Here is a 25,517-nt window from a genome sequence, read left to right as displayed (position 1 = left end):
TTTTGTCAGTCTCTATCTAGATATCCTACAGGATCTTGGCATGGTCATTCTCCACTGCTTCTGTGGGTGTATCCCACTTAGACCTTGGTACATCCAATCTGTACTCAGCACAGATGTTTCTGTATACTATGCCTGCCACTTGGTTATAGAATTCCATATATGCACAGTCTCAGTGCTGGATTTGGTGTGAAACCCTTTGTGTATTGTGAAGAGTATCAGGACAGGGCATCTCCTTGGTAAATCCTGTACTCAATGGTGACTCATTCTATTGGCCTGAAGTTGGCCCCTAGGGACATCTTACACAGCTCAACTGAGTTCTAATAAAAGCTCTTAGAGTCCTGTTGATGTTATACAGCCTCAAGCATTCCAGGATTGACTGAATCATAGGCTTTCATATAGTGAATCCAGGTGACGCACAAGTTGGTCTTACAGTCTCGAGTGACTGTTTTATCCAGCAGTAGCTGAGGCTTAGCTCCTCTGGTGTTCTTGCCAGTGCCTTTTTGGGCCCTGCTCATGTATTAAGCCATGTGTCTACTCATCTAAGCCACAATGATTCCAGACAGGAGCTTTCATCTTGTTGAGGCAGGTTATTGGATGGAACTCAATCAAATCAAAATCAAAATTGATTTCTATTTTTATATTTACTTATAATAGCCATTAAGGGCAACAGAGAAGCAGTTGGCTTGGGTGGAGGTGTGGTGGGCTATGGGAGGGGACATCAGGGAGTGGTGGAAGTAGTGAGTGGTGATTAGGCCTAAAGGGAACTGCCCTTTTCTGGGGGTCCTTCAGGATCAGGACTGTCTGGCCATTCAGGGTGGGTTATATCCATTAGCATCTGATTTATTTGTGTTGCCAGGTGTATATGAAGAGCAGTCAGCTTCTTCAGCCAGTAGGCATGGACCATGTCTTGGACCTGTCCAGTTCTTCATACTTGAGACCCTGCCTGGATGTCTGCTAGTGTGATGCTTACTGGATCCTGTTCAGGGAGGTTGCTGTGGTCAGCTCTCGGGTTCGATAACCTCTGGACAATGTTGTGTGATACCTCCTTCTCCTTTATGCCATTCCAGTATTGTTTAGTCTCCAGCTTTGGGGGGTCTGTTCTCATGCTGTTACACTGCCACCAAGAGGGCACTTTGGATGGCCCATCGGAGAATATCCTGTTTATTCTCATGGCTTCTACTTCTCTTTGTATCTCTTCATGATCCGTTAATCTGTTAATCTCCAAGGCCTCAGGTATGGACAGATTGTTGCACTTCTCAGTTACATTTATCACACCTTTCTGCATTTATGATATCTGGCTGACTTTCTGTGTTGCCTTTATCTTGGCCTCTAAGTATCACTGATACTGTAGCATATATCAGTTGGTTGGTCTCAGTGATGGTCACAGTAGTGGTTGTCTGTAGTGCTGCATTCATATCTTCCAACAGCCTCTCAGAAGCCTTCTTGGTCTTGGTAGTCTGCTATGACCGATGTCAAGGTTAGCCTTGATCTCAGGTAAGCAGTTCAGGTCAGCAGGAGGTGTTGAGCTTAGTGCATAGGTTCATTGGCTCTTGGTTCCCAAAACTGGTGTGTGTAGATGATGATGATATCATTTCTCCTCTAACCTGGCTCCACCTTGCCATAGCATTTGTGTTGTACCTTGTCAATTTCTAGTTGTGACAGCAGTTGCTGCTTTTAGATGTTAGAACACTGAGTTAGTAGTTGTTTCGGTGTTAGTCTAGATGTTTTGAAGCATCCAAAGTTACACATTCTCTGCATATTCCCTGTCGCACTCAGCTCACTTGTAGAGTAGCATTCCAACAGTCCTCTGTTCTCCACTCTTGTTCATGAGTGCCTTGTATTGATTCCAGTAACCCACTTTTTATCAGATTGCCCTGTTCCCCCAACATCTGACACAGACCTTGTCGACCTGGGTGGCATCCGAGCCAGTATGACTCTCTTATGCTCATCTCTCATTGTTATTGAGGTAGGCGGACAGCAATAAGGAACTTGCGTAAGGGACCACACTGCAGATGCCCTGGTCAAGGCATCAAACCTCTGGCTGGCTAGCTCCGTGGATTACACCACTGACTTCAGTAGAGGCAGTCAGGATTTTAAATCACAACATATATCTACGTATTTTTTAATGAAATCTTATTTGCACTATACTTTGGCTATAACCAGTGAATTTTTAACAAAAAGGATGGCCAAAAAAGTAGTCAATCTATGTCAATCTATGTGTACATTAGAATGCCGTCATGTAATCAGGTTCCCTGGAAGTAAGAAGCTTAAGATATGGCCATGGATTTAATTTAATGCATCTTAGTGTTAATACATTTTCTTTACCTGTGAATGATTGACTATTTAATATGCAAGAAAAAGTAACAAAAATGTTCATAATCAGTATTGTGATTTTGGTTGAACCCTTTCTTTACTTCAGTCCAAAGCAGCTTAGTTTCTCAGCTGATGCTATAGCTCATTGTGTATGTCAGCACTCAGATTGGGTCATGTTTATATATTATACTTACAGAATGCAGATATTGCTAAAGCAAGACAGCATATGGCAAAGACACATTCAGATGGCAGAAGAATCACTCTCAGATCCGTCAGTGTGCGTTCACCATTTCCTAATGATTGAAAGAGAAACGGCGATCACTAGGACTTTCTTTAAAGAAGATTTTGTGATTGTAGAACATGCACTCTTCAACCGATAAAACACAATTATGTAAAAATATGATCATATCTTCATGGAAATGCTGCTATGAACAGACTGATACATGAACAGACTGAAACATACCAAAGGTATTCTGATCTATTAATGTGAAGCTGCAATTTGCTATAATATAAGAAAGTATATGTCTGCATAACAATAATAATAATAATAATAATAATAATAATAATAATAATAATGAAGAAGAAGAAGAAGAAGAAGAAGAAGAAGAAGAAGAAAAATAACACTAAAATATAATACATGTATAAGATTACAAATCAACACTAAACAGTTATGAACTGTAATTCAAAGAGTAAAGCAACATTTTGTTTAATTTTCATAGGTTACATAAAAGTGCCATTTATACATACACACAATTATACTAATTAGTAAAGGAAACAATTTAAAATGCAGAGCTCACTCACGTGTTTTCAGGATCAGTTCTGCTATTAATGAGATGGAGTTCACACAAATGAGCCCGACTGCCCCAAGCATGTGTACAATTGTATATAATTGCCCTGTAATATCATGCAAAAGAAAAAATTTATTAAGATCTAATTTTCTGAAGAAAACACTGACTTGCTAAAATAGTTCAGTTAATCACACAATCAATGGGTTAAACACACACATGAGGTTTAGTTTGGAGCTCAATAGTGAAACTGCTGAAGTTGGATGTCTCCTGATGTCTCCTGATCAGTCCTGATCTGACCATCAGGCTATTGTTACAGACAGAGCAGCATATTTCTGAAACCTTGTAGAAACAAATAAATAAGATTTGATTTAATGCACTTTGAACCACTATAATGAAAACACTATAATGGACACACTATAAGGTCATTTATAAGGTCACACTATAAGGTGCGTGTGTGTGTGTGTGTGTGTGTGTGTGTGTGTATAAATGATTATCATACACGATATAACATTACTCTGCAAAGGTTGTAGGCACCCATGAAATTACATGGCAATAAGTGTTCCTTTACAGGTAAAACAATCATATAAGAACAATATAACAATAACATATAAAAATAACAATATAACATAACAATAACAGCAACAACAATAATAATAAATATCTTGGGCATGACGTTAAACTGCATCCAACAATGAATACACAAACAAGAATAAACCCATGCCACATTGCATAGGTAAACAAGGGTCACGTACTCCAGTGACTGCTGAACAAGCTGTAGTAGAAAAATCAGCTATTGATTGTCCTGGTCCTCATGTAGTTACCTAATCAAGCCTCAATCTCAAGATGATCTATATTTTATGGCATCATCTACACAGGCAAAGTCCACCATATGGCTAGTAAATCAACAAGACTAAAGTGGGCTATGTAGGAGTACTACTATGCTGCTGAGAACAAGTTTGTTTACCACAAGGAGATGGATCAATAAAAAGAAGCTCCAGCTGCTGATGTCCAATGACAGTGTCCCACACCTGAAACCATAGTTATGCTAGAGAATGTCAGAAACAGCATCTGTAATTACCATCGCAGTCCCCTCGGAAGGTGACTCAAGACCCGAAATCAGACCAAGAACAATCAGCAAGCTGCATGATACCGTCTCATTAGCCATAACAAACCATTAGCTTAACAAACCATGCCTTACAAAGGCAATTTGTGAGCAAATAGCAGCTGTGAATCAAGTTCAAGTTCAAGTTCATATTCAAGTTTGGTTTATTTGTCACATACATAGTCATACACATTATAACTCACAGTGAAATGGTTGAGAGTGCTCTGTCCAAACTGAGGAAAAAAGAAAACAGGGGTGCATAGAGAAATATATATATCAGGCCCTCTTTGATATCCAAGAATGACAAAGTTAACCTCACTTCACCAAGTCAAAAAGCTGATGTAAGCAACAGCTACCGTTAATGCCAGAGACTAAAAATCATGACATGAACCCAGAGATTAATCAACTTGGAAGAGAAAGAACCGGAACAAAATCAATAAGCATCTGAAAGACCATCCTTAGTGAACTGAAGAAACGAGTCAAAAGCAAACAAGTACACGCCCAGGCCAAGCTCATATTTCACTGAGCAAAAATGCAGAGCATTTGCATTGCATTTTTTAGATTTCGCTCATCTCTACCAAGAAATAAAAGTGAAGCTTCAGGCCACGACTCAGCGACTGAGGAGGTCCACAATGAGAAGAGAGCAGTTCTGATAAAACAAGTTCTTTGGTGAGGATGCTAAGAAATACTACCAGGAGCTCAAAGGTCAGAAGAAGTCCTCATAGAACCACCAGCAAAAGAGTGAGTCAAGGAATTCTGGCATGGAATCCTGGAAGACAGCATTGCCCACAACATATAGCAATGTGTAATAAATGTCTAAAATCACCATTTGTACAATCGTTTACTGAGTAAAAGTGTCTGTCACTCTAATTTCGCAAAATCTTAGAGGGCCTAAAATGTGACTGAACAATATATATATATAAAGCTTCATGGAGTATCAATATGTCAAGCTTCATGTGTGCAAGAAAAAATGTCCTTAAAACAACTATAACCAAAAAATTGCAAAAAACAAAAAAGTCTCAACTGCACAGAACCGTATTTAATATGGCGAAAAACATATGCATTGATCACCAGTTTACTTTCACACAAAAAAACTAAGTAAATATTTACTAAAGGACTGTAAATTGTGTCAAACAAAAGTCATGACTATTGTATTATAACATTGTAAAATAACATTAATTTAGCCATTGATCTCTGTAATTTTCATATTCTTCTTCAACAAAGTAATCAAACCCCTAAGGCTCTAAACTTCTGCAGCAGTTATCTTTTTGCACAACATTTTAGCTAGCTAACTAGATCTCAAATCAGCGAGGGAGGAAATGTTTCTGACTTGAAGGGTTAATAGTTAATGATTTCATGATTTTTTATTGGTCACACAGACTGACACACAAATTATGACACACAATGTTAATAAACCTCAAATCTGAATATTTACGTGAGGTTTTGGCTTTCTTAGAAGAATATCTATGTGTGCATAAATATTGCGCAACTATTATTGTGCAGAATTATTATGCAACTAAATGAAAAACTGACATTTTCCCATCTCACTTGTCGATTTTCATCTGTTAAAGTGAGAATAATAAACAAACAACTCAAAATTTACAAATAAACATTTCTGACATTAAAAAAAAATCAGTGACCCATATAGCCACCTTTCTTTTCTTTTCATAAGCCTCCCATTGATTCGGTCAATCTGTTGACGATCAACTTTTTGTGCAGCGGCAACCATAGCCTCCCAGCAACTGTTCAGAGAGCTGTACTATTTTCCTTCACTGTAAATCTCCCATTTAAGAAGAGCCCACAAATTCTCAATAGGGTTTAGGTAAGGTAAGGGCCATGTCATTATTCTTTCATCTTTAAGGCCATTACTGGCTAGCCATGCAGTGGAGTACTTCGATGCACGCGATGGAGCATTGTCCTGCATAAAAATCGTGGTCTTCTTGAAAGGTGCAGACTTTTCCCTGTACCACTGCTTGAAGAAAGTGTCTTCTAATAGGTTTGGCAATAGGTTTGGGAGTTGATTTTGAGTCCATCCTCAACCCAAAAAGGTCCAACTAGCTTTAATAATATCAGGCCATAGCAGTACCCCCACCTCCACCTTTCTCTGTCTCTGACTCGATGTGGAGCTCTGTGCCCGTTACTGATCCAGCCATGGGCCCATCCATCTGGCCCGTCAAGAGTCATTCTCATCTCATCAGTCCATAAAGCCTTTGAAAAATCTGTATTCAGATATTTGTTGGCCAAGTCTTGATGTTTTACCTTATGTGTCTTTTTCAGTGGTGGTCAGGTTTCAGCCTTCCTTACCTTGGCCATGTCCACACCTTGTAGGTCACAGTTTAGGAATATGACAGCACTGGAGGATAATGGGTTCCTGGATGCTTCATGTTTGATTCTTCACAAATCTTTGGCAGTTAATTTGTGTCTTTTTTTCCTCAACACATTTTTTGTGACTCTGTTGATTATTTGCAACAAACGTTTGATGGTTCTGTGATTATACCCCAATATCTTAGCAATTTTAAGAGTGCTGCATCCCTCTATTGACCCCTTTGGCCCAAGGAAAAGAAGCTGCCTAATAATTTTGCACACCTTGATATAGGGTGCTGATCTCCTTATGTCACATCCTCCCTCATTACACAAATACACATCATCTGATATGTTTAAATCCAAAAAGCATTCAAGTTTATACAGCTTGGAGTTGGGAAATATGTATATGCTCTCCAAAATATCAATATTAGCAGTCCCGGGAACACAGACTAGGATAAGCTTCTAATGAAATAAAGTTTTTAATGAAGTAAAAACAGATAAAGGTAGTTAAAGAGCAAGTTAATGGTGAATTGGAGAGCAAGCAGAGAATGTGTAATCTGGAACTGAACAATATATAATGTATAAATAAATCCTACTAAAAAGTAAGACATTTTTATATTGTTTCTTTTCAGTGGAAACTACAAGTAGGTGTTGTATCCAGACTTTAGTGCCTGTAACACAGTGCACTTTTGATTTGTAAAAAACATGAAAACATCAAACACACTAAAACACAATGAAGACCCGCATCTTGTCCACGAACAGAACGAGAACAGAACTTAAAATCAGGAGAAAAAACAAGAGAAAAGATTTTTAAAAATAAATACATTTTTAAGTCGTCAAAGTTGAAAGAATAAACTTGGAAGAATTTTACATGGTGCCACATTTTGTTTAAGCAAGTAAATATATACTTTTAGCACCATCTTCTTGGGTATTTAAGATTTTGTAAAGGAATACACACACACACACACACACACACACACACACACATTTATTTCCCTTTGAAATATTTGCAGTAGTACTTACCTGGTGATTGTTCTGTCTCAGTGTCATTAGAATTAGATCCTGTGTTGGAGTGAAGCATAAAGCATTGTGCATTAGATTTAATTATGCATGCAAAAAAGCAGGACATGTGAAAATAAACTTTAACCCATTGATTTCTCACATGCCTTGGCACTCGCTTTGTTCTATATTTTAAATAAAAGCTAATTAGGAACATTTCCAGACACAATATAACATTCCAAAGAGGTTCACTGTAGATTAATGTACAAAGAGTTAAAATAATGCAGTTATTAATCAATGTAGAACAGTGTTTTATTCTGAAATTTTTATTCTGAATTTTTTTTTAAATTCTATTTCTGCTGGTAATTTATTTAACCTTCAAAACAGAGGGAGTTTGTGCATTCGCTGTGTCTCATCATAATTAGAATTAGATCCTATGAATGAGAAATTAAATGCGAATGAAATGTACCATTCCACAAAAAGATGTACTGGGGTACATATCCAACTCCAGAGGTAGGGGGCTTTTATGCCTCAGGGTACATATCCAACTCCAGAGGTAGGGGGCTTTTATGCCCTCAACAGAGGGCATTTATACTTACCCCATACTAGCCAAGTCCTGGTGTTGATAGAATTCGATTCTGTGTTAAAGCGAGATGTGTGAAGGAAAAAGAGTTAAATTAATAGTGGAGCTCATGGGAGTGAATAAAATGTGCAAATTCACTACAAATGAATATCCTGGGAAACATAAGCATCAGAGGTAAAGTTAAAATATGGAAAATGAATATTAGCCCATAAATCATCTAGGGGAAAATACTAATGTGTCTATGAATGACAGATTCAAATACACAGGCCATGAGCCAAATAAAAGATTTGAAAGTTATGAACTAATTAACTCAGTGTCTTTCTTTCCTTTTATAATGACATAACAACCCCTAGGTGGTGTGCACGATGAGGCAGAACACACACCACCTGAGTAAGACATGTTTAAAACAAAGACAAGAAGAAGTGAAACCAAAACATAAACAAATGTCCCATGCTCAACCACCACTGCATGCTAGCATGTACCTGCAGGGGGATGGCACCGTGACAATTACAAAACAAATCTACCACTTGAATATACAGATTAACTCAGAATTTCAGGCATTCATGTGTAAATATAGCTGCATAATTACTGAAAAATATGTGAACATGATCAAAATAACTAATACTGTACCACGTAAATGATCAAGATATTTAAAGCATGCAGTCAAAGACAAAATGTGGAGATACTTAGTAGCACAGGTCAATGCCACACGTTCTGTAAAGAGGAAAAATATTCGATTAAGATTAAATATATTTAATCATTAAAATAGAATGATCTGAAATATGTAACTACAAAAAAATTAAAAGGAAAATATTGCTTGGAAAAAATATTTGAAAAAGTCATTACTAAATTTGTACTGGATGATCCTTATGAACTTAAGAAATACTAAAATGTCATACAGTCACATGCTATGTGCATTTTAAAAATGTTTATTGGTTATAACCAAAGTAATGCATGTAGCATTTCATATGCATTTATATGTAATGAAAATTTTCATAAGCATTTATATGTAATGAGCATTTGCATATGTCTCAGAAGCAGATAGCAGTGCTTTTGTCCTGAATGACCAGAAACAATGTGAGAGGGAACGTTATCAGGCTAAATTCTCAAATTATTGTAAATTATTACTTTACCTGTTTCTTCTATGAAGAATGTTAGAAATTTTTAATAAATATGAATTGTCAAACATCTCTATAATTTTATAAATACCTAATATGTTATACACCGAATATATAAATGAATCATGCTCACTCATCAATATTCCTACAAATGTTTTTTTTGTTTTGTTTTGTTTTTTTATTTTTTATTTTTTATTTAGGGTTAAGAACTCTTTGATCATCCATGTGGACTTATCTTTAATACCCTGATTAAAGAGTCAACATGTGGCTGCTGGTGTAGGAAAGTGAGATGTTAGGATCATCCAGTACAAAAGCATCACATTCTCCAACATTCAAAAGTAATGAAACAGGATTTATATCTACCTTTATCACCTTCCAATAATTCATTATGAAGATAGACTGATATTACTGTACTTAGGATCTCCAAGATACACAGAACTGATATCCAGAGCAAAACTGCAAAAGACAAAATGCTATAGAAGGTTTTGGCACAAATTGCAAAGTTTTGTTTATGTCCAGTCATAGAAGACCAGGCTTTTGAATGGAGAATGGCCTATAAATCTGAAACTGATCTGGTAAAATTGAGATTAAATTAAAATGGCATTAAGGATTTGCCTTCGTTGCCTGAAATAAGGAAAAAAATATTCCATTATGTCCACAACAAGAGGGGAAAAGGTTTGATAGCACCAACCTTCTTAATGGCAGATCCTACGGTAGTGGATCACCTCTTCTTTTCTGTGAAGCATCATAGGTGCTGCCTCAAGTGATCACCTCTTGTAGCCTGTCATGATCACCTCTTGTAGCCTGTCACATTTTAATTTATTGTTAATTTATAATGACAATTTTCATGATTTAATTTATAGTTTTACAAGCTGCCATGGTAGAAGAAAAAAAGAAAAAAGAAGCAAACATTTATATTTGTTGGCATAGAACATCTGGATTTGGCCCTCTAACTGACATGCTCCCCTGGTCTACCCCTTCACCCACATGCTGAGATCCACCACATGGCTTTGTGTCTGTTGTCATTTTGTTGGTGTGTCTCCATGTACTTTCTGTCTACATTTACATTTCCCACATATTGCCTGATATGTATGAATCATCTAAAAGTTCCTTGAGAATAAACTTGCATTTACACTTGGCAAATTGATTATACTATTCAGAATACACAAACTATTAATAGATGTACTTACATGGAACCCCCTGCTGAAAACGTAACCAGCATAGAGGCAGCAACAAAATAAATCCCAGGACAATATTGGCTGAAAATAAGAAAAATAAGAGAATCATGCTTTTGTTATTTATTGTTTTTACTATTGTCAAAAAGCCAGGTTGCTTTATGCAATACTATTATAAAGCTAGTGTCCTTTTTCTTGATTCATAAAGTATTTGTCCTGACCCGATATGAACAGCATGTCCTAACTTTGTATGGAGGGATTTTGGTGGCTTTAATATAAATAAATACACACAAAAAAAAAAAATTAAATGATCATTGTTACGAACCCCAGGAACAAACCTCAGCCTTGCATAGCCACACCCACTGGCACTCACCTCCAATCTGACTCACCTGGATTCTAGCACACACCTGATTCCCATTCCCCTCATTACCACCCCCTTTATAAGCTTCTCCTCCCCGTGTACACGTCACGAAGTATTGCTTTACTTATGTGGTGTACCAAGCGTTTCCTTATCCTGTGTGTCTTCCCGGTTATCGACTCCTGCCTGCTTTCTAGATCTCATCTCCTGCCTGACCCTTGGACACCTCCCAGATGCTACACTGTTTCGATGCCGGACTGACACGACCACACTTACCTTACCTGTCTGATTGGATCGTCTTCTGTGTGTGTGCAAACATTTTTCATTATATTAAATTATTATTTCATTTAATTAAATTACTTTTCAATAACTTGAATTATTTATTATTATTAAATGTTTTAAATGTTTTAAATTACTAAATTAATTATTTAAGTTAAAGAGAACATTATGCTCAAGAAGTTCACATCCATTAATAATTAAATTATTAATGAATTCTCATTTTAATAATTTATTTATTTACTTATATTAAATATTCATATTCTTTCATAATATTCCCCCAATTCCCTTCAGACATTCATATTCTGGTACAACAATAAATAGTAACTTCAGTAGCTAATACATAAACTAATAGGCTACAGCCAAATGCAGTCAGATATATAAGTAGGAAAATGTATTCTGAATTTTCAGATTATTTTAAGTGAAGTGTTTGCCACAGAGAATATTTGTGTATACAATGGTTGAAAATAATATGGTTGTATATATTGCAATTAAGCTTGGCTCAATGCACAACAGTAAGTAAACTAAATGATAACTTACCTATACTTTTCAAAGAATACCAAGTCATAATCATGAATATCCTAAATAAATTGTTTATGCATATACAGGTATATATGTTGTTCGGGGATCCTATAAAACAACAAAAAATACATATTTTATACTGCAGAGCAACAGAAGGATAAGAATAAGCACCCACCTACTATGTGACTCTGCAAGGTAAAGTGTTTCTGATGAATAACAACAGTGACTCTACTTGGTGATGTGTTTCTGGTAAGCATCTCTACTGTAACTCTACATGGTAAGGTGTTTCTGTTAAAGTGGCTGATGAATGTATAAGCTGTCAGTTATTTCCATTCTAGGCTTTTCTCTGTGTAAACTGAGCATCCATACATTGTGTTTATCCATAGCTGGAATGGTTCACTCGTTAACTCATTCACTATTCACTATACAGTGTTTGCTACATAGTGAACTGATTAGAGGACAACCAAAAACCTTTTTGGACACTATGTTTGGAAATGCTGCTCAAAGTTATATAATACTTTATGACAATAAATGGTCATCTTTTTATCATATTAATGACATTTCATCTTTTGGTCCTCTTGTACTTCCTATTTACTTTAGCCCTACATTGCTCCTATATCTGATCTCTTTTATTTCCATTATTTTGTAAAAATAAAGTAAACAAAACACCTTTATGATGGAAGCTCAAGAGGAACAGCAGAAGCAGAAAAAAGAGCTGGGATGCCCAAGACAACACCATAACAACACTATCAGTAGTGCTCTGGATGGCTTCATATTTATGCCAGTTATGCACAACCAAACCGAGAGCAAAATAAAACAACATCTTTTAAATCATATATACTCAAAGCTGAAGCAGAATAAACTTAACAGATTAATGCATTTATTGAACTGTGTAAGCCACTCTATACTTTAATGAACAGCTTGTTTCTGACATGTCATCAAGACTGGTATGGCTTGCACAGGGTTTAAGACATGATTAAGTCAGTTGATTACTGATGGGGGAATGGGGGTAGAGGTAGGAGTGGGGGGGAGTGATGCAGGAGTGCAGGTGAGAGTGGTGGTGGGGGTAGGGTTACTCTGTTTACTCTAGGGTTACTCTGTTTACTCTAGGGTTACTCTGTTTACTCTAGTGTTACTCTGTTACTCTGGGGTTACTCTGTTATTCTAGGGTTACTCTGTTTACTCTAGGGTTACTCTGTTTACTCTAGGGTTACTCTGTTTATTCTAGGGTTACTCTGGTTACTCTAGGGTTACTCTGGTTACTCTAGGGTTACTCTGTTACTCTAGGGTTACTCTGTTACTCTGTTTAATCTTCATCTCATTTGTCTATGAACCCATGTTCCAGGAATCAACTGACTTTTACATCTATGTTTTAACAAACTGTAACCAGGTCCCTTATGTTCCTAACAAGTACGTTCTGTCATGAAGAGTGGCGTGGCTTGTACTGTGTTTAAGACATGCCTTAAAAAAAGCTGATTACTGGGTAACTGTGGTCTGTATAAAGCATATAACACAATGCATCTCACGTCTGTCAATGATAATAGTTCGCTGTAAAATACTTTGTTGATTAAACCTAGATTTTCCATCCTAACTGCAGACACTCTGTCACTAATATAAGCCTTCCTGCATTAAACTGTAGAGCAGTTACTGACTAAACAGAGTCTCTTATGTTAACAGGAACTATCTACCCAGTGTCTGGGAAATGTTTACATATACAACTATTCATACATACTTCTATAAAACATCGAGGTAGCACATGCATTATGGGGGAGACAGGCATGTAAGAGGCTAATAGCATTTTAACCAAAAGACATGCAGCACAATTCACTGTTGGTAAGAGTTAAGAATACCAAATGGTCATGACGGTTATTGATGCATGTGTATTTTGCATGTGAACAATTTTTAATTTTAGATTTTCTGTTTTATAGAGTTGACTATTTTAATTTGCAAAGCAATGATACATGAATCATTGTAGATCAGTGGAGGAAATCCAGATTTAATCTGCTAAAAGTTATATTTTATGTTATAGTAATAGTTGAAGTAAGAAAATATTGAAAAGGATGTTTGACACTGGATACCTTTGCAAGGTACTGTTCAGTTCCAATAACAAGCTGTGGTTTAGCACAAAAGAAATTAATTGTTTAAATTTCATTATATAATTTGGCCCAAAGATTTTGGTCACAAGATATAAGTAAGACAAATCAGTGCATTCAGAACATTCAGTTCATATTATTTTGAAAGTTGATATTGATAGATGTTATAAAAAAAGTCTGTTTATATTTATAGATACACAAACTGTTGGCAAGCAGCACTAGAACTTTGTGTTCTTGAAGAGAAAGATAAGAATTTGCTCAATCAATTTAGCGATCTAGATGCTTTAAATACTAATAATATTTATGATGATTTAAAAATACTAATAATACTACACAGCAATAGCTAACTTTCAAAAACTTGGTTGGTCAGAGTTGCTTCGTTGAGTGTTTAGTGTTGTTTCTGTGCACACCACTGTAGTTGGTCCATTATTCTTAAAACAGTCAAATTTAAATGTTTTTTGCATTTTGGAGCACACAAGGATCATAGAAATTACTCAAACATCTACAGCAAGTATCAAATTACACTACAGAGAATTATTTACATTTAGCTGACACTTTTATCCAAAGCAGCTTACATTTATGACCCTTGAGGGTCAAGGGCCTTACTCAGGTGCCCAGCAGTAACAACTTGGTAGTGGTGGGGCTTAAACCAGCAACATTTCGAATACAAGTCAAGTACCTTAACCACTGACCTACCTGCAGCTAATAAGGTGACAATGATTGTAGAGATAGGGTAGTTGTATTCAAAGTAACAGAGTAGTTGATAAAGTGCATTTCTTTTTATATATATTCATTAACTTCCATCATTCCCTGAAAGACTGCTTTATATAACATACCCGGAAATGTCTTGAAATGGGAAATAACCCAAAGCAGGGAAAGAATCCTTAAAAGATTCAGAGATGAACAAGTAGCCACCTCAGCAAGAAACCCTGCAGAGAAACCAAATAATTAAATGTTAGTGATAAGCCCTTCACAGTCAAAACAGAGTGTTACAGCAACAAAATGAGCTTGGGTGGACAACCACATCAGGCCTTTGTGTGTGTCTCTGTAACCCAAAACTAAATGACATAGTCCAAGAGCAGTGAGCTAAGAAATAACTAACAAAATATACAGCAAGGGATAAAGAAGTGAAGTGAGTGGCAGAGGAATTCAGATTGATCAGTGAGAAGCAACAACTCATTCTGGCCAGAGTCCTCACAGGAAACATCTAAACACACTTTAGCATGGGAGTTGATGGAGATGGTAATGGGCTGTTCATTAAAATGTTCATGCATAGTCTTTAATCTCATCAGGAGGGTGAGGAACACATGCAGATGAAGCGCAGATGGACGGTCATCCTCTATCTATTAAACTTGCTAACACATTGTGAAATATTACAATAGTTATGTAAAAGTTAGCTATGTTCAGTTAGTCATTTGTGCGATAGCATTAATGTGTTAATGTGTTAATCATTTCACACTGGTAATTTTTCAGTCAATTTTGCATGTTCTAAAAGACTAGTGTAGTACATCAGTTACTGCTTTTGTTGGAAAGACCATTCCTAAAGGTATGCTTCATTAAGGAGTGACAACACATGCTACATCTGACATCACCAACAATAGTTCCAGAAGAGACATTGGAGCGAATGTAGCCAGTGACTGTTCCTCGTTATTCACATTTCTTGTGCAATGGCGTCCTTGACCTGATGTACGTTGATTACCTGCTGTACATTTTAGTTAAGAGTACATGTTTGGCCATTGTCAATGTTTGCTTGAGATCTAACTTAGAATTGACTGTTATAAACACATTACGGTATTAGCCTACTGAGTTGCTAATTTTATACTCTTATTATTCCTCACTAATGATGTTTGTTATGTTATCTTGTCAAACTAGTTTTAGAACTTCACATGCAAGAATATAGAAGGACTACCACATTCTCCCCTTCTAGAGGGCAATGATGGAAACCTAATTAATTAATGCATATTCATATTGCATAGCAGATTCACTGTGAATATATTGCTCTATACGAATGACTAGCACTGATGATGATGGAATGATTATTTGAATGTATGCTCTGTTTTCTTATTCCAGACCGTACTTCTCATGCTCCATACTTCACTCTTCATATCCTCTACATACTTCTCACTTCATATTTTACACCTCAAATACTTAACCTTTTGTCTAAAATGAATAAACCTGAGCCTGTGTGTTAATGTGCATAGTGAATGTGCTGGTGTGCAAACATGCCTCATATGTTGCATTGCTGAATTTTATTAAAGAGTTGAATATCACTACTAACACTCCAGTGTTCTGACTGACACTCTGAAGGAGGACAAATCGCCCCTTAGAACCTGCCTCATTATGCAGTCCACTTGCCTTACCTCTATCAAACAGCTTTATCTAGGTGAATAAGCAAATTTCTTGCATTTTTCAAACAGCCAGGAAATGAAAATGAGATTATTACAATTTTCAGCTGACCTAGACATCTGTAGTACTGGCAAAAATTAAGGAACCTCTCCAAGTTTTCATCTCTAACAAGAAGTTACTATTATTGCATGTTTACCGATTTATGAATCAAGCGATATCAAAATGTTAAAATTTAACAATATATCCTGTTTTTGCTATATTGATATTATTACAGTTAACATAACAATAACTAAAAAGTATAAAATATTAACTACAAATACCTACCCTCAGTCACACCCCAAAGAATGAAGGCAAGGGCCAAAGCAATGGTTGGACAGCAGACAAATGTGCACTGTAGAGCCAAGTCTGATTTGGTGTTTTCTGTAGAGGAGATAAAACATGTGCATACAACTTCAAAGCGTCAACTTCATTAATGTTTCATAATGTTTCATAACTTCTTAATTTTAGGAATAATCAAATCAACCTGACTTACTGTTATTTTTTATAGAAGTGTATGCTGCGTAACCTAGCACAAGTAAAAGTACAAATGCCAGGATACAGAAACACAACACCCCTGTATGCATATTGGAAAAACCTGTGTGGCACAGAAATCAGTGCTTATACAATGTCATTCAAATGTAAAAATGAAAAATGTGAATGAAAAACAGAACCACTCCTGACTTGTGTAACTCTATTTTCTATTATACTAATTTGTGCTTCTAGCTGTGTTTGTTTTTCAAAATTTGCATGGTGATGCTACTTTTTGAAATGCCAGGCAATGCATTAACAATAATATATATATATATATATATATATATATATATATATATATATATATATATATATATATATATATATATATATATATATATATATGTGGGCTACAACTAACAACTATCTTGGTAGTTAAAATATCTATTGATTGTTGAGGCGACTAATCAGCTATTCAGATTGTAGGTTTCACAACTAATAAGTGGATCTTATTTATGTAGCAGATTTTAAATACAGATTGATGTTTTAGGCATGTGCTAACTAATACTAAAGGTTATAAAGATTAATATTTATATGTCTTTGTATATTTCTGGTTTTGTAAGACAAAAAATATACATCCTTTTCAATTTCAGTATCCATTTTTTCTGTCAAAATTTAAAAGAAGGACAAGCAAAGTATCAGCAAGAGAATAACAAAACTACAGCACTTTTCCTTAATCACATAAACCAGCCATCTAAATGTCAAAGAAATAAAGAGGGTGATGGGATGAGAGGACAAACATAAACACACCCACAAATGATTTGAATTAATTTGAATGCAACCCACATTGGGCAAGCATGCACAGAGTTGCAAAATGTTTTGTGATTTAGAAACTTGTGCACTCAACAGCAACATTGTAAATGACACTGTGCAACTGTAAATGTTGCCATGACAACAATGCATTGTTTAAGATGGCAAATTTAGAGCAGTAATTAATCCGCCATACAAAGAAAAAAAATTATCTCAGTACAGAACCTGAGAATGTTCTGCATTAAACTATGTGGAAAACTGCACTCACACTGCTACTGTGATATTAACAGACATTTCCTTACCATTCCCACAAGAATGTCAGAAAGTAAATATTTTCTTTCTTGTTTTAATACCCTTGGATTAAGTTACTAATATTCCAATTCCATTGCAATTATTTTGTATGTTTGATGGCATTAATTTATTGATCAAGAAAAAAGTATTTCAGAATGTAAAATGTTATAGCTCATAACATGGATTAAAGTGGCTAATTTTAACATTAACACTAGATAGCTATCTAGCTAACTAATTTATCGAGAAGACTCTTCATCATCCATGTTCTTCCACTTCAGATGCTCCAGCGTAACTGATGTCCTTGAGTAGATGGAGCTCAGATATGCAGGGATCCCTGACAGTGCTTCTGGTTTAAACAGATTATGGTTTAAACAGTGTTGGATTCTGGCTTGCTACTGTTTTTACCCTCTTGCTGTAAAATCATTAATGGAGTCATAGCTCCTGAGCAGATGGATATTTGTACATTCCTCAAGTCCCAGCAGTGATTCACTACATATCTGTTATGCCATGTTGTGCTCCAGCTCCCCTACATCACCCACATGCTTTGCACCACACCGAGAACAAAAATGCTTACTCACCCAGCTGCTGTACTTCCACTGTGGTGTTAGCTGATAAGTCTTCATGGAATACTTCACATATGTAGAAGCCTTTGTCTTCAGTCTGAATGTTCTTCAGCCTAAGCGAGAAGTTTCCTTTGTGGATTTCCTCACGGCTGAAGAGCTCAACTCTGTCTCTGTATGTTTCATGGATTGACTCTGGCACAGTCTGACCATTTATAAATTGCAACACTACCATGTCTTCATCTGTTTTCCTTTTCTTCCATGAGACTTCTTCAAGCTCCTCAGGAGGGATGTGGGAGTGTACAGAGCAGTTCAGAGTGCTGTCCTCTCCCGCATATACAGAAACAACATGACCTCCAGCCACAGTCAAATACACTAGAAGAATAATCATTTGAAATATTAAAGTTCTAAAGTCTCAGATAAAGTCTCAGTTGTTAAGTCTCAGATCAGACAATAAAATTGCACAATATATTCAGTTAATTCCTAGCTCTAAAAACTAATAAATATAATATTTAAAGTATAGACAACTTCATTTTTCAAGAGGACAATTTAAACTGTGTGACAACAATTGTGTGAATATTCACCCACCACTCATCTTTATTTCAATCAAGGTTTCATTAGATTCCTGGTTTCTGTAAACAGCACACTTGTAGAGTCCTGTATCCTTAGTGGTCACATCTGTAGGTAAAAGAGAGAAGTTGCCACGGGCAATGTCCTCAATAAAGAAGTGTGCCCTATCATGGTAAGCCTGGTCCTGAGACTCTGGTTGACTCTCTCCATCTTGGAACAAATGCACAATCGTTTCAGAGTCTGTTCTTCTCCACTCCACTTCCAGCTCTTCCACTGGTATGGGAGTTTGAACATAACAGGGCAGCATCACCGAGCCTCCAGGTTGGATAGCCAGAGGACCAGAGGGGCCTAACACATGGAGCCCTAAAATAAATTAAAATAATAGCAATTTTGTTAATGTGTCATGTTCCATTTAAAATATTTAAACAATCATTATTTGACTCACTGGCTGCATGCACTCTATTCCCTTGTACATCTTCCTTGTAATTTACAGTGCAAATTAGTTGAGACAACTTGGCCGATGACAATGTTTGGTTTACAGATTTGCATATTAAATGTCCAAAGGTATAATATTTTCCTAAGGCTTCACACACATTGTCATATAGTCGAACAGACTATGGGGCATCAGCCTGTATATGCTAATGAGCTGGAGAGAGGACAAGCAGAGGTTTGTCATGAGTGCTAAAGGCTGAAATGGTGGCATTTACATCCCTGACACTAACAACCTTCAAGTTTACAGTCCAGTTACCAGCCAGCAATACCAGAATTTAAACCAGTAGCCCTCCAGTAGATAACATGCTCCTCTTTAACCACCAGACCATTTGTATTCAAATCCGGTCCTGCATTTTGTAACCCCTTGTAGTTCATTAAATGATTATTGTAACTTGGGCACTTGTCACACTCCTAAATGAAGAGGGTGGAAACTCTGTAGGACCTGGAGGACTGGGATCTGAATACCACTGTACTCTAGTACATAGAGAGAATAGAGAATAGAGAATAGAGAGAATAGGCTATGCAGTATTACAAACATCAGGTTCATTAAATGAGTCCTCATGAACAGCTGGACATGCTGATTAATACTGTTCCTTGAAGTTTGGTTTTCTTAGTTGTTATGTGGATTGTACATGTTATGTGGATGTGTGTCTGCTAGGCCTACCAATTCAACTGCAGTGATAGTGTAGTATATGTGGCATTAATCAAATATATCTACCTGGCACAACTACACATTATATTCTGGCTAATATCATAAGATTCCACTTATTTTCAGGGCAAACGTGCCACTATGCCAATATTTCGTAGCACACGTTTACTACAATGTAAACATTTCTATTGATGCCATTAAGTCAACGTCTTTCTTATAACTTTCGTTTTCTTTAACTAGATTAAAAGTTGTTTCAGAATTAAAATTCTGGGGTTATACAAACTTAAATGAAAAAAAGGGTTATATAAAAAAAGATATTACATCGGATGTGTTTAAATATTGTGAACAAAAGACTTTAGATGCACATTGAAATCTATGACCATAGCGATTGGTTGTTTTCTGTGTTTCTTAACGTGCACATTTAGTGATTTTTTTTCTCTTTTCTCTTTAGAGATCTGACTTTTGTTGTATTATGCGCTTAGTTACTGATTCTACTGGCTCACACGGCGCGTTCAACTCGTTGTAGAGCTGGGGGGCGTTACCCATTGTGTACGTCGCCACGTTTAACACTTCTCGCCGTTTATACAGTTTAGTTTAAATCTAAAATAAACTAACAAAAAAGAATAATGTTTAAAGCATAGCGTACCATTAGAGAGAACAACGACCGACAGAGCAAAGCAAATAACGAGGCTCGTCTTCATGTTTGAGAAGTTAGCGGTCTTGCCATTTGAACGGTGAAAGCTTTTACTTTCGCTTTCCTACAAATACGCAGAATGTTATACTGAGTGGATTAGAATAGACAGAATTCCAGTCGACCATTAACTACACAGCACTCTTCACCGCAAGCGTCAAGGAAGAATGTGATTGGCTCAATCTTATTTTCTGAGAAAAAAAAAAAAGATCTGAAGTTCTGCCATTTTGCAGGCTGTTATGCTAGATACAGTGGTGCAGACGTAGTCCATTAGTCCACTAGGATGTTTTTTTTTTTTTTTTGGTCTGATTGTTTATCTAAACACTTCAATGCATTCATTCATATTGGCATGATATTAAATGTGAAGCATCTTTAAAAGCTGTTAATACAGTAAAGGATACCAAACACAATTTAAAATAAATTGTATCAAGTCTGAATTATTTGTGTCCCACCGTCAAAAAAACATGTGGTTTTGCATTCTTGTGTTCTCCTTTCCCTACTCTCCCTCTCTCCCTCTCCCTCTCTCCCTCTCCCTCTTCCTCTCCCTCTCTCCCTCTCCCTCTCCCTCTCCCTCTTCTATTCCCCCCCTTGTGTTAAATTTATTGTCTGTGTTCCCTCCATCTTTGGTCACCTCTCTTTCTCTCTGTTCCCTCCCTCTTTCTCTCTGTGTTGGTCTTCATGGAGCGAAAGCGCTTCCCTGACCTCAACAGAGAGAAGAGCCTATTGTTGGGATGCGTGGGGTCCTTCACAATCCCCCTGGCTTTGGTCTGGCACCACTTGTGATAGATAGTCTGCAGGTAAGGAAGTTCCATTTGAATGATGTGCTCTGCTGAACGCACCAGCCTCTGGAGTGCTTGTCTGTCCTGCTTGGTGCTGTTCCCAAACCAGGCTGTGATGTTCCCTGTGAGGATGCTCTCAATATTGCAGGCGTAGAAGTTCCGCAGCACCTTGGAGGGCAGTCTGAAGTCTCTTAGGTGTCTGAGGTGGTAAAGACGCTGACGAGCCTTCTTTGCCAGGGAGTTGGTGTTGCGGGACCAGGACAGGACCTGTGAAATCTGAACTCCTAGGTACCTGAAACTGTCTACCCTCTCCACCGTGGTTCTGTTCCTCACAGCTTGGTAGTGCCGCTGCTGCTTCTTGCTGTAGTCCACAATCAACTCCTTTGTCTTGCTGACGATTATTTTCCTGGCAGCAGTTCTCCAGGTGTTTAATCTCCTCCAGGTAGGCCCTGTTGTCCAAGATCAGGCCCATGACGACGGTATTGTCAGCAAACTTGACAATGGTGGTAGAGCTGGAAGTGGCCATGCAGTCGTAGGTGTACAGTTAGTAGAGCAAGGGGCTTAGAACACAACCCTGAGGAGCTCCAGTGCTGAGGGTGAGGGTGAATGAGGCACAGTTGCCCACCTGTACTGATTGTGGTCTGTCTGTTAGGAAGTTAGAGATCCAGTCACGCAGGGACGGATGCAGTCCTAGATTCTCCAACTTAGTTGTGAGTCTAGAGGAGATGATGGTGTTAAATGCTGAACTGTAGTCAACAAACAGCATTTTAACATAATTACCCCTCCCTTTGTTCAGGTGGGTCAGGGTGGTGTGGAGCAGATGTGTAAATGTGGAGCAGTTGTGACGGTATGCAAACTGCAGTGTGTCCATGGAGGCTGGCAGTGAAGAGGTGATGAAGTCACTGACTAACTTTTCGAAGCACTTCATCACGACCGATGTGAGGGCAACAGGGCGCTAGTCATTGAGGCTGGAAGGTTGAGGTTTCTTCAGGACAGGGTCGATGGTGAATCGCTTGAAGCCGGATGGGACGATACCGAGCGTCAGGAGAGAGGTTGAAGATGTCAGTGAATACCGGGGCTAGCTGGTCTGCGCAGGCTTTGAGGACACTACCGTAGATGCCATCCGGTCCCGCTGCCTTCCTGGTATTCACTCTTTTGAACACTCTCCTCACATCACTCTCCGTGATGATGAGAGGGCGCTGGCCTATGGTGGGCTCTGTGCATGCGCCGTTGGCTGTGCCAATAGCACCATTAGTGTTGTTAGCACTAGTGCTGTTAGCATGACCGCTGCTAGATGTAGCCTCAAAGTGACTCTAGTTTCCTCCCGTAGCGCCACTTCACCTCTCTCACCACCCTGCGCACTCTGTATGCCACAGACTTGTATTCATCCATGTTCCTGCTGACGATTCCCACGTTGTAGGCAGCAGTGCAAGAGTTTTTGTCCACACAGGGTTTCTAGTTGGGAAACATCTTGATGGTGGCTCTTGGGATCGTGTCGTCCACCAGTTTCCCAATGAACCCTACTACTGCCTCCATAAACTCGCTGACATCATCAGTGCTGCACCAGAAAATGTCCCAGTCCACATCATCCAGAGCGTCCTGCAGAGCGGCCACCGATTGGTCTGTCCAGTGCATGACCTCCCTCTGAACCGGAGTTTCCCATTTCTGCCTTTGTTTATATTTTGGTATGAGGAAGATGGCGGCATGGTCCGACTTACCAAATGGTGGATGAGCTATTCATAACAGAACCCCCCCCCCCCCCCCGACAGGTGCATCCACAGATGGCCGAGAAAAAACTAGCCTCGGCGTACCCCGGCCTCTGGGACTTGGACAGTATGTTCCCTGAAGGTAGCCATGATTGTTCCTCTGGTTCATACCCCTCTCAATCAATTAGGTAATACAATTGATCCATACGCCTGTGAGAATCCAGGATCTCACTTTAAATAGGAAGCAGGTGGATTGTCAAGAGCAGAGCCTGTAGAGAAAGGGCTATATTGAACTGGTTTTAGCAAGGAGACATGGAAGGTCAGAATGATACAATGTAACCGAGGGCTTATTTTACTGCAAGAAGACCCTGATCTCATGTTACATGTAGATACTCATACTCGCTGACCTGTATGGAACACAGCTGTGGGGCGTCAGCGGCAGTTTGCAAACATTTGTTGTGACAGGATGGTTCAGTTTAATTGAACAGTTGCCAAATTCCAGTTCTTGGCTCTGTTGTTGAACTAGTGACATGCCAGAGCAGGGATGTCAGTAGAGGTGTCATCCCATGGGAAGAAGGCTGGCTGAAACACACTGAAAAGGAGTTATTTGTGTGGATGAGTACTTTAGTGAATTACGTGCATATTCTGCCCAAGGGAGCTATTGAGACCAGTTAGAATGAGTAGTACACTAGTTGCCTGAGGAATCATCCTAATTCCTGGTTTGTCCTCTATGCTGCTCTGTTGGACTGGGGATGATGACCTAAGGAAAGGTCTTGATGTGTCTCATGACGAGTCTCTCGAAGCACTTCATGATAATGGATGTGAGTGCGATGGGACGGTAGTAATTGAAACACGACAGCATGGGTTTCTTAGGCACGGGGACGATGGTGGTAGTCTTGAAGCATATTGGGACCACGGCACAGCTCAGAGAGATATTGAAGATGTCTGTCAGGACATCTGCAAGCTGGTCAGTACATTCTCTGAGCACATGACCCGGGATGTTGTCTGGTCCAGCAGCTTTCTGTGGGTTAACTCCACGCACATCAGCCTCACATCAGCCGCAGTCAGGCAGAGCACCTGGTCATTTTGCAGAGGGATGCATAGAAGTCATTCAGTGCATCTGGGAGGGTGACATCACTGTCACAGGAAGGTGATGTTTTCTTGTAGTCAGTAATGGCCTGGATGCCCTCCCACATGCGCCGTGTGTCACCAGTGTCTTTGAGGTGTCCATGGATCCTCTGTGCATGTGCACGCTTTGCTTCCCTGATCGCACGTGACAGTTTGGGTTCTCAGTAGCATGCACACCTCAGCAGTCATCCATGGCTTCTGGTTGGGGCGCGTGGTGATGGTCCTGGAGACAGTAACATTATCAATGCACTTGCTGATGTAGATAGTGGATGCTGTTTACAGTAAGCAGCTCATGCTCGAGTTGAGCCTTATAGGAATTTACTAAAGAGGTCCTCTATTACACTGCAGTTTGGGGATTCATATTTTGCAGACACGCTCGTATGAACAGGTTCCTGTCTGTCTCAGAGGTTGATCCAAGGCCCACCCGCTCAGCCCAGTCCTTAGTAAAACAGGAGAAAAGCCCCGAGCACAGCTCATCAGGCCCATATATCTCCAAGAGGCCTGCACTTTAAGTAGGAATTGCCTCAGCAACTGAAAAGGTTGCTATTCATATTTGGGAGGGTGTCATTGCTAACCAACTCCTCCTCAGTAAACCTGGGCTTTAAATATATCAGAACAGTCCAAAAATCAGGTTGTTAATTGAGCATATTTGGTGCCTTCCTCTAACACATCCAAAATTAGTCTGCATGAAGATTAGTCTGATCAGGTAAACTGTCACAAATATTTTTTAATATCAGTCATGTTAGGAGGCATAACTACACACTCTCACCCAGCATCATGAATAGAGCAGAAATATTCATGGGGGGCTGGAGCCATGGTCCAAAGTCTCACCCTGCTGTCAAGAGATGTGGTTAGGATAGAGGGCTGGTGTGGGCTTGCCACCCACACCTCATCCAGAAGCCCCCCTCTCAGCTTCCTGATTTAGCTCTGATGCATCCATGGCCTTTGGCACAGAAACACACAAACCAACTTGATTTCTTCTAAATGCTATTTATTCTTTGAGAGTCTTTGTTGAGACTGGGGTTAACTGAAAATGAAGCCAAGAACACCATTGCTGGACCATAAAAGAGCTTGTGAAAACTGTGCTAGAAAAATGCCCATCAAATAAAGAATCATGGATCTCAGCAGAGAAGTTGTGGCATGGCTTGTTGCCACACCCGAAGAACCACTGCTTTCATCACCTTGCAAAGCTAGATTGAATTAATGCTGACCCTTGTGCTCCTTCAGACTGCAAGTAACCCATACAAATGAAGCAGGCAATATTACAAATACTTTATTCAAGTAACAAAACCAGAACCATTTTGAGAAAGACCATTACACTCAGTATCCCATTTAGACTGCATCAAACAGCCTC

The 25,517-nt window shown here is 38.5% G+C and overlaps 2 protein-coding genes across 11 annotated transcripts in view; both read right to left on the bottom strand.

Annotated features, from left to right (window-relative positions):
• The window catches only part of LOC113568944, a 69,687-nt gene that overhangs the window by 9,379 nt on the left and 34,791 nt on the right, over window positions 1–25,517 (bottom strand). For 7 of the 9 annotated variants that reach the window (XR_004776832.1, XM_035533299.1, XM_035533293.1 and 4 more), the window contains 3 exons: window positions 7,531–7,569; window positions 3,115–3,207; window positions 2,508–2,606 (listed from right to left, as the gene is read on the bottom strand). Coding sequence is in view for 7 of the 9 variants with exons in the window: in XM_035533299.1 (XP_035389192.1) it covers window positions 2,508–2,606; window positions 3,115–3,207; window positions 7,531–7,569 (231 nt within the window). In the remaining 2 variants the exon portion in view is untranslated. Of the gene's footprint in view, window positions 1–2,507; window positions 2,607–3,114; window positions 3,208–3,317; window positions 3,441–6,967; window positions 7,283–7,530; window positions 7,570–25,517 lie in introns of those variants that run through there. The other 2 variants (XR_004776833.1, XM_035533301.1) reach the window with 2 other exon arrangements.
• On the bottom strand, window positions 9,579–20,681 carry LOC113569062 (butyrophilin-like protein 2). 2 transcript variants are annotated; one of them, XM_035533312.1, is made up of 9 exons: window positions 20,506–20,681; window positions 18,737–19,081; window positions 18,167–18,523; window positions 16,510–16,611; window positions 16,302–16,397; window positions 14,468–14,560; window positions 10,398–10,466; window positions 9,899–10,011; window positions 9,579–9,663 (listed from the first exon to the last, which is right to left on the bottom strand). In XM_035533312.1, the coding sequence occupies exons 1-8, from the start codon at window positions 20,558–20,560 to the stop codon at window positions 9,998–10,000; spliced, it is 1,131 nt and encodes a 376-aa protein (XP_035389205.1). In that variant the 5' UTR covers window positions 20,561–20,681; the 3' UTR covers window positions 9,579–9,663; window positions 9,899–9,997. The 2 variants fall into 2 exon arrangements, with proteins under 2 accessions (XP_035389205.1, XP_035389207.1); XM_035533314.1 differs by lacking the exon at window positions 16,510–16,611 and having other exon boundaries at window positions 20,506–20,678.

This window comes from Electrophorus electricus, chromosome 14, assembly GCF_013358815.1.
Source record: "Electrophorus electricus isolate fEleEle1 chromosome 14, fEleEle1.pri, whole genome shotgun sequence".
NCBI classification, from domain to species: Eukaryota; Metazoa; Chordata; class Actinopteri; order Gymnotiformes; family Gymnotidae; genus Electrophorus; species Electrophorus electricus.
The sequence above is the reverse complement of the archived record's forward strand: the minus strand, read 5'-3'. Positions and strand labels throughout refer to the sequence as shown.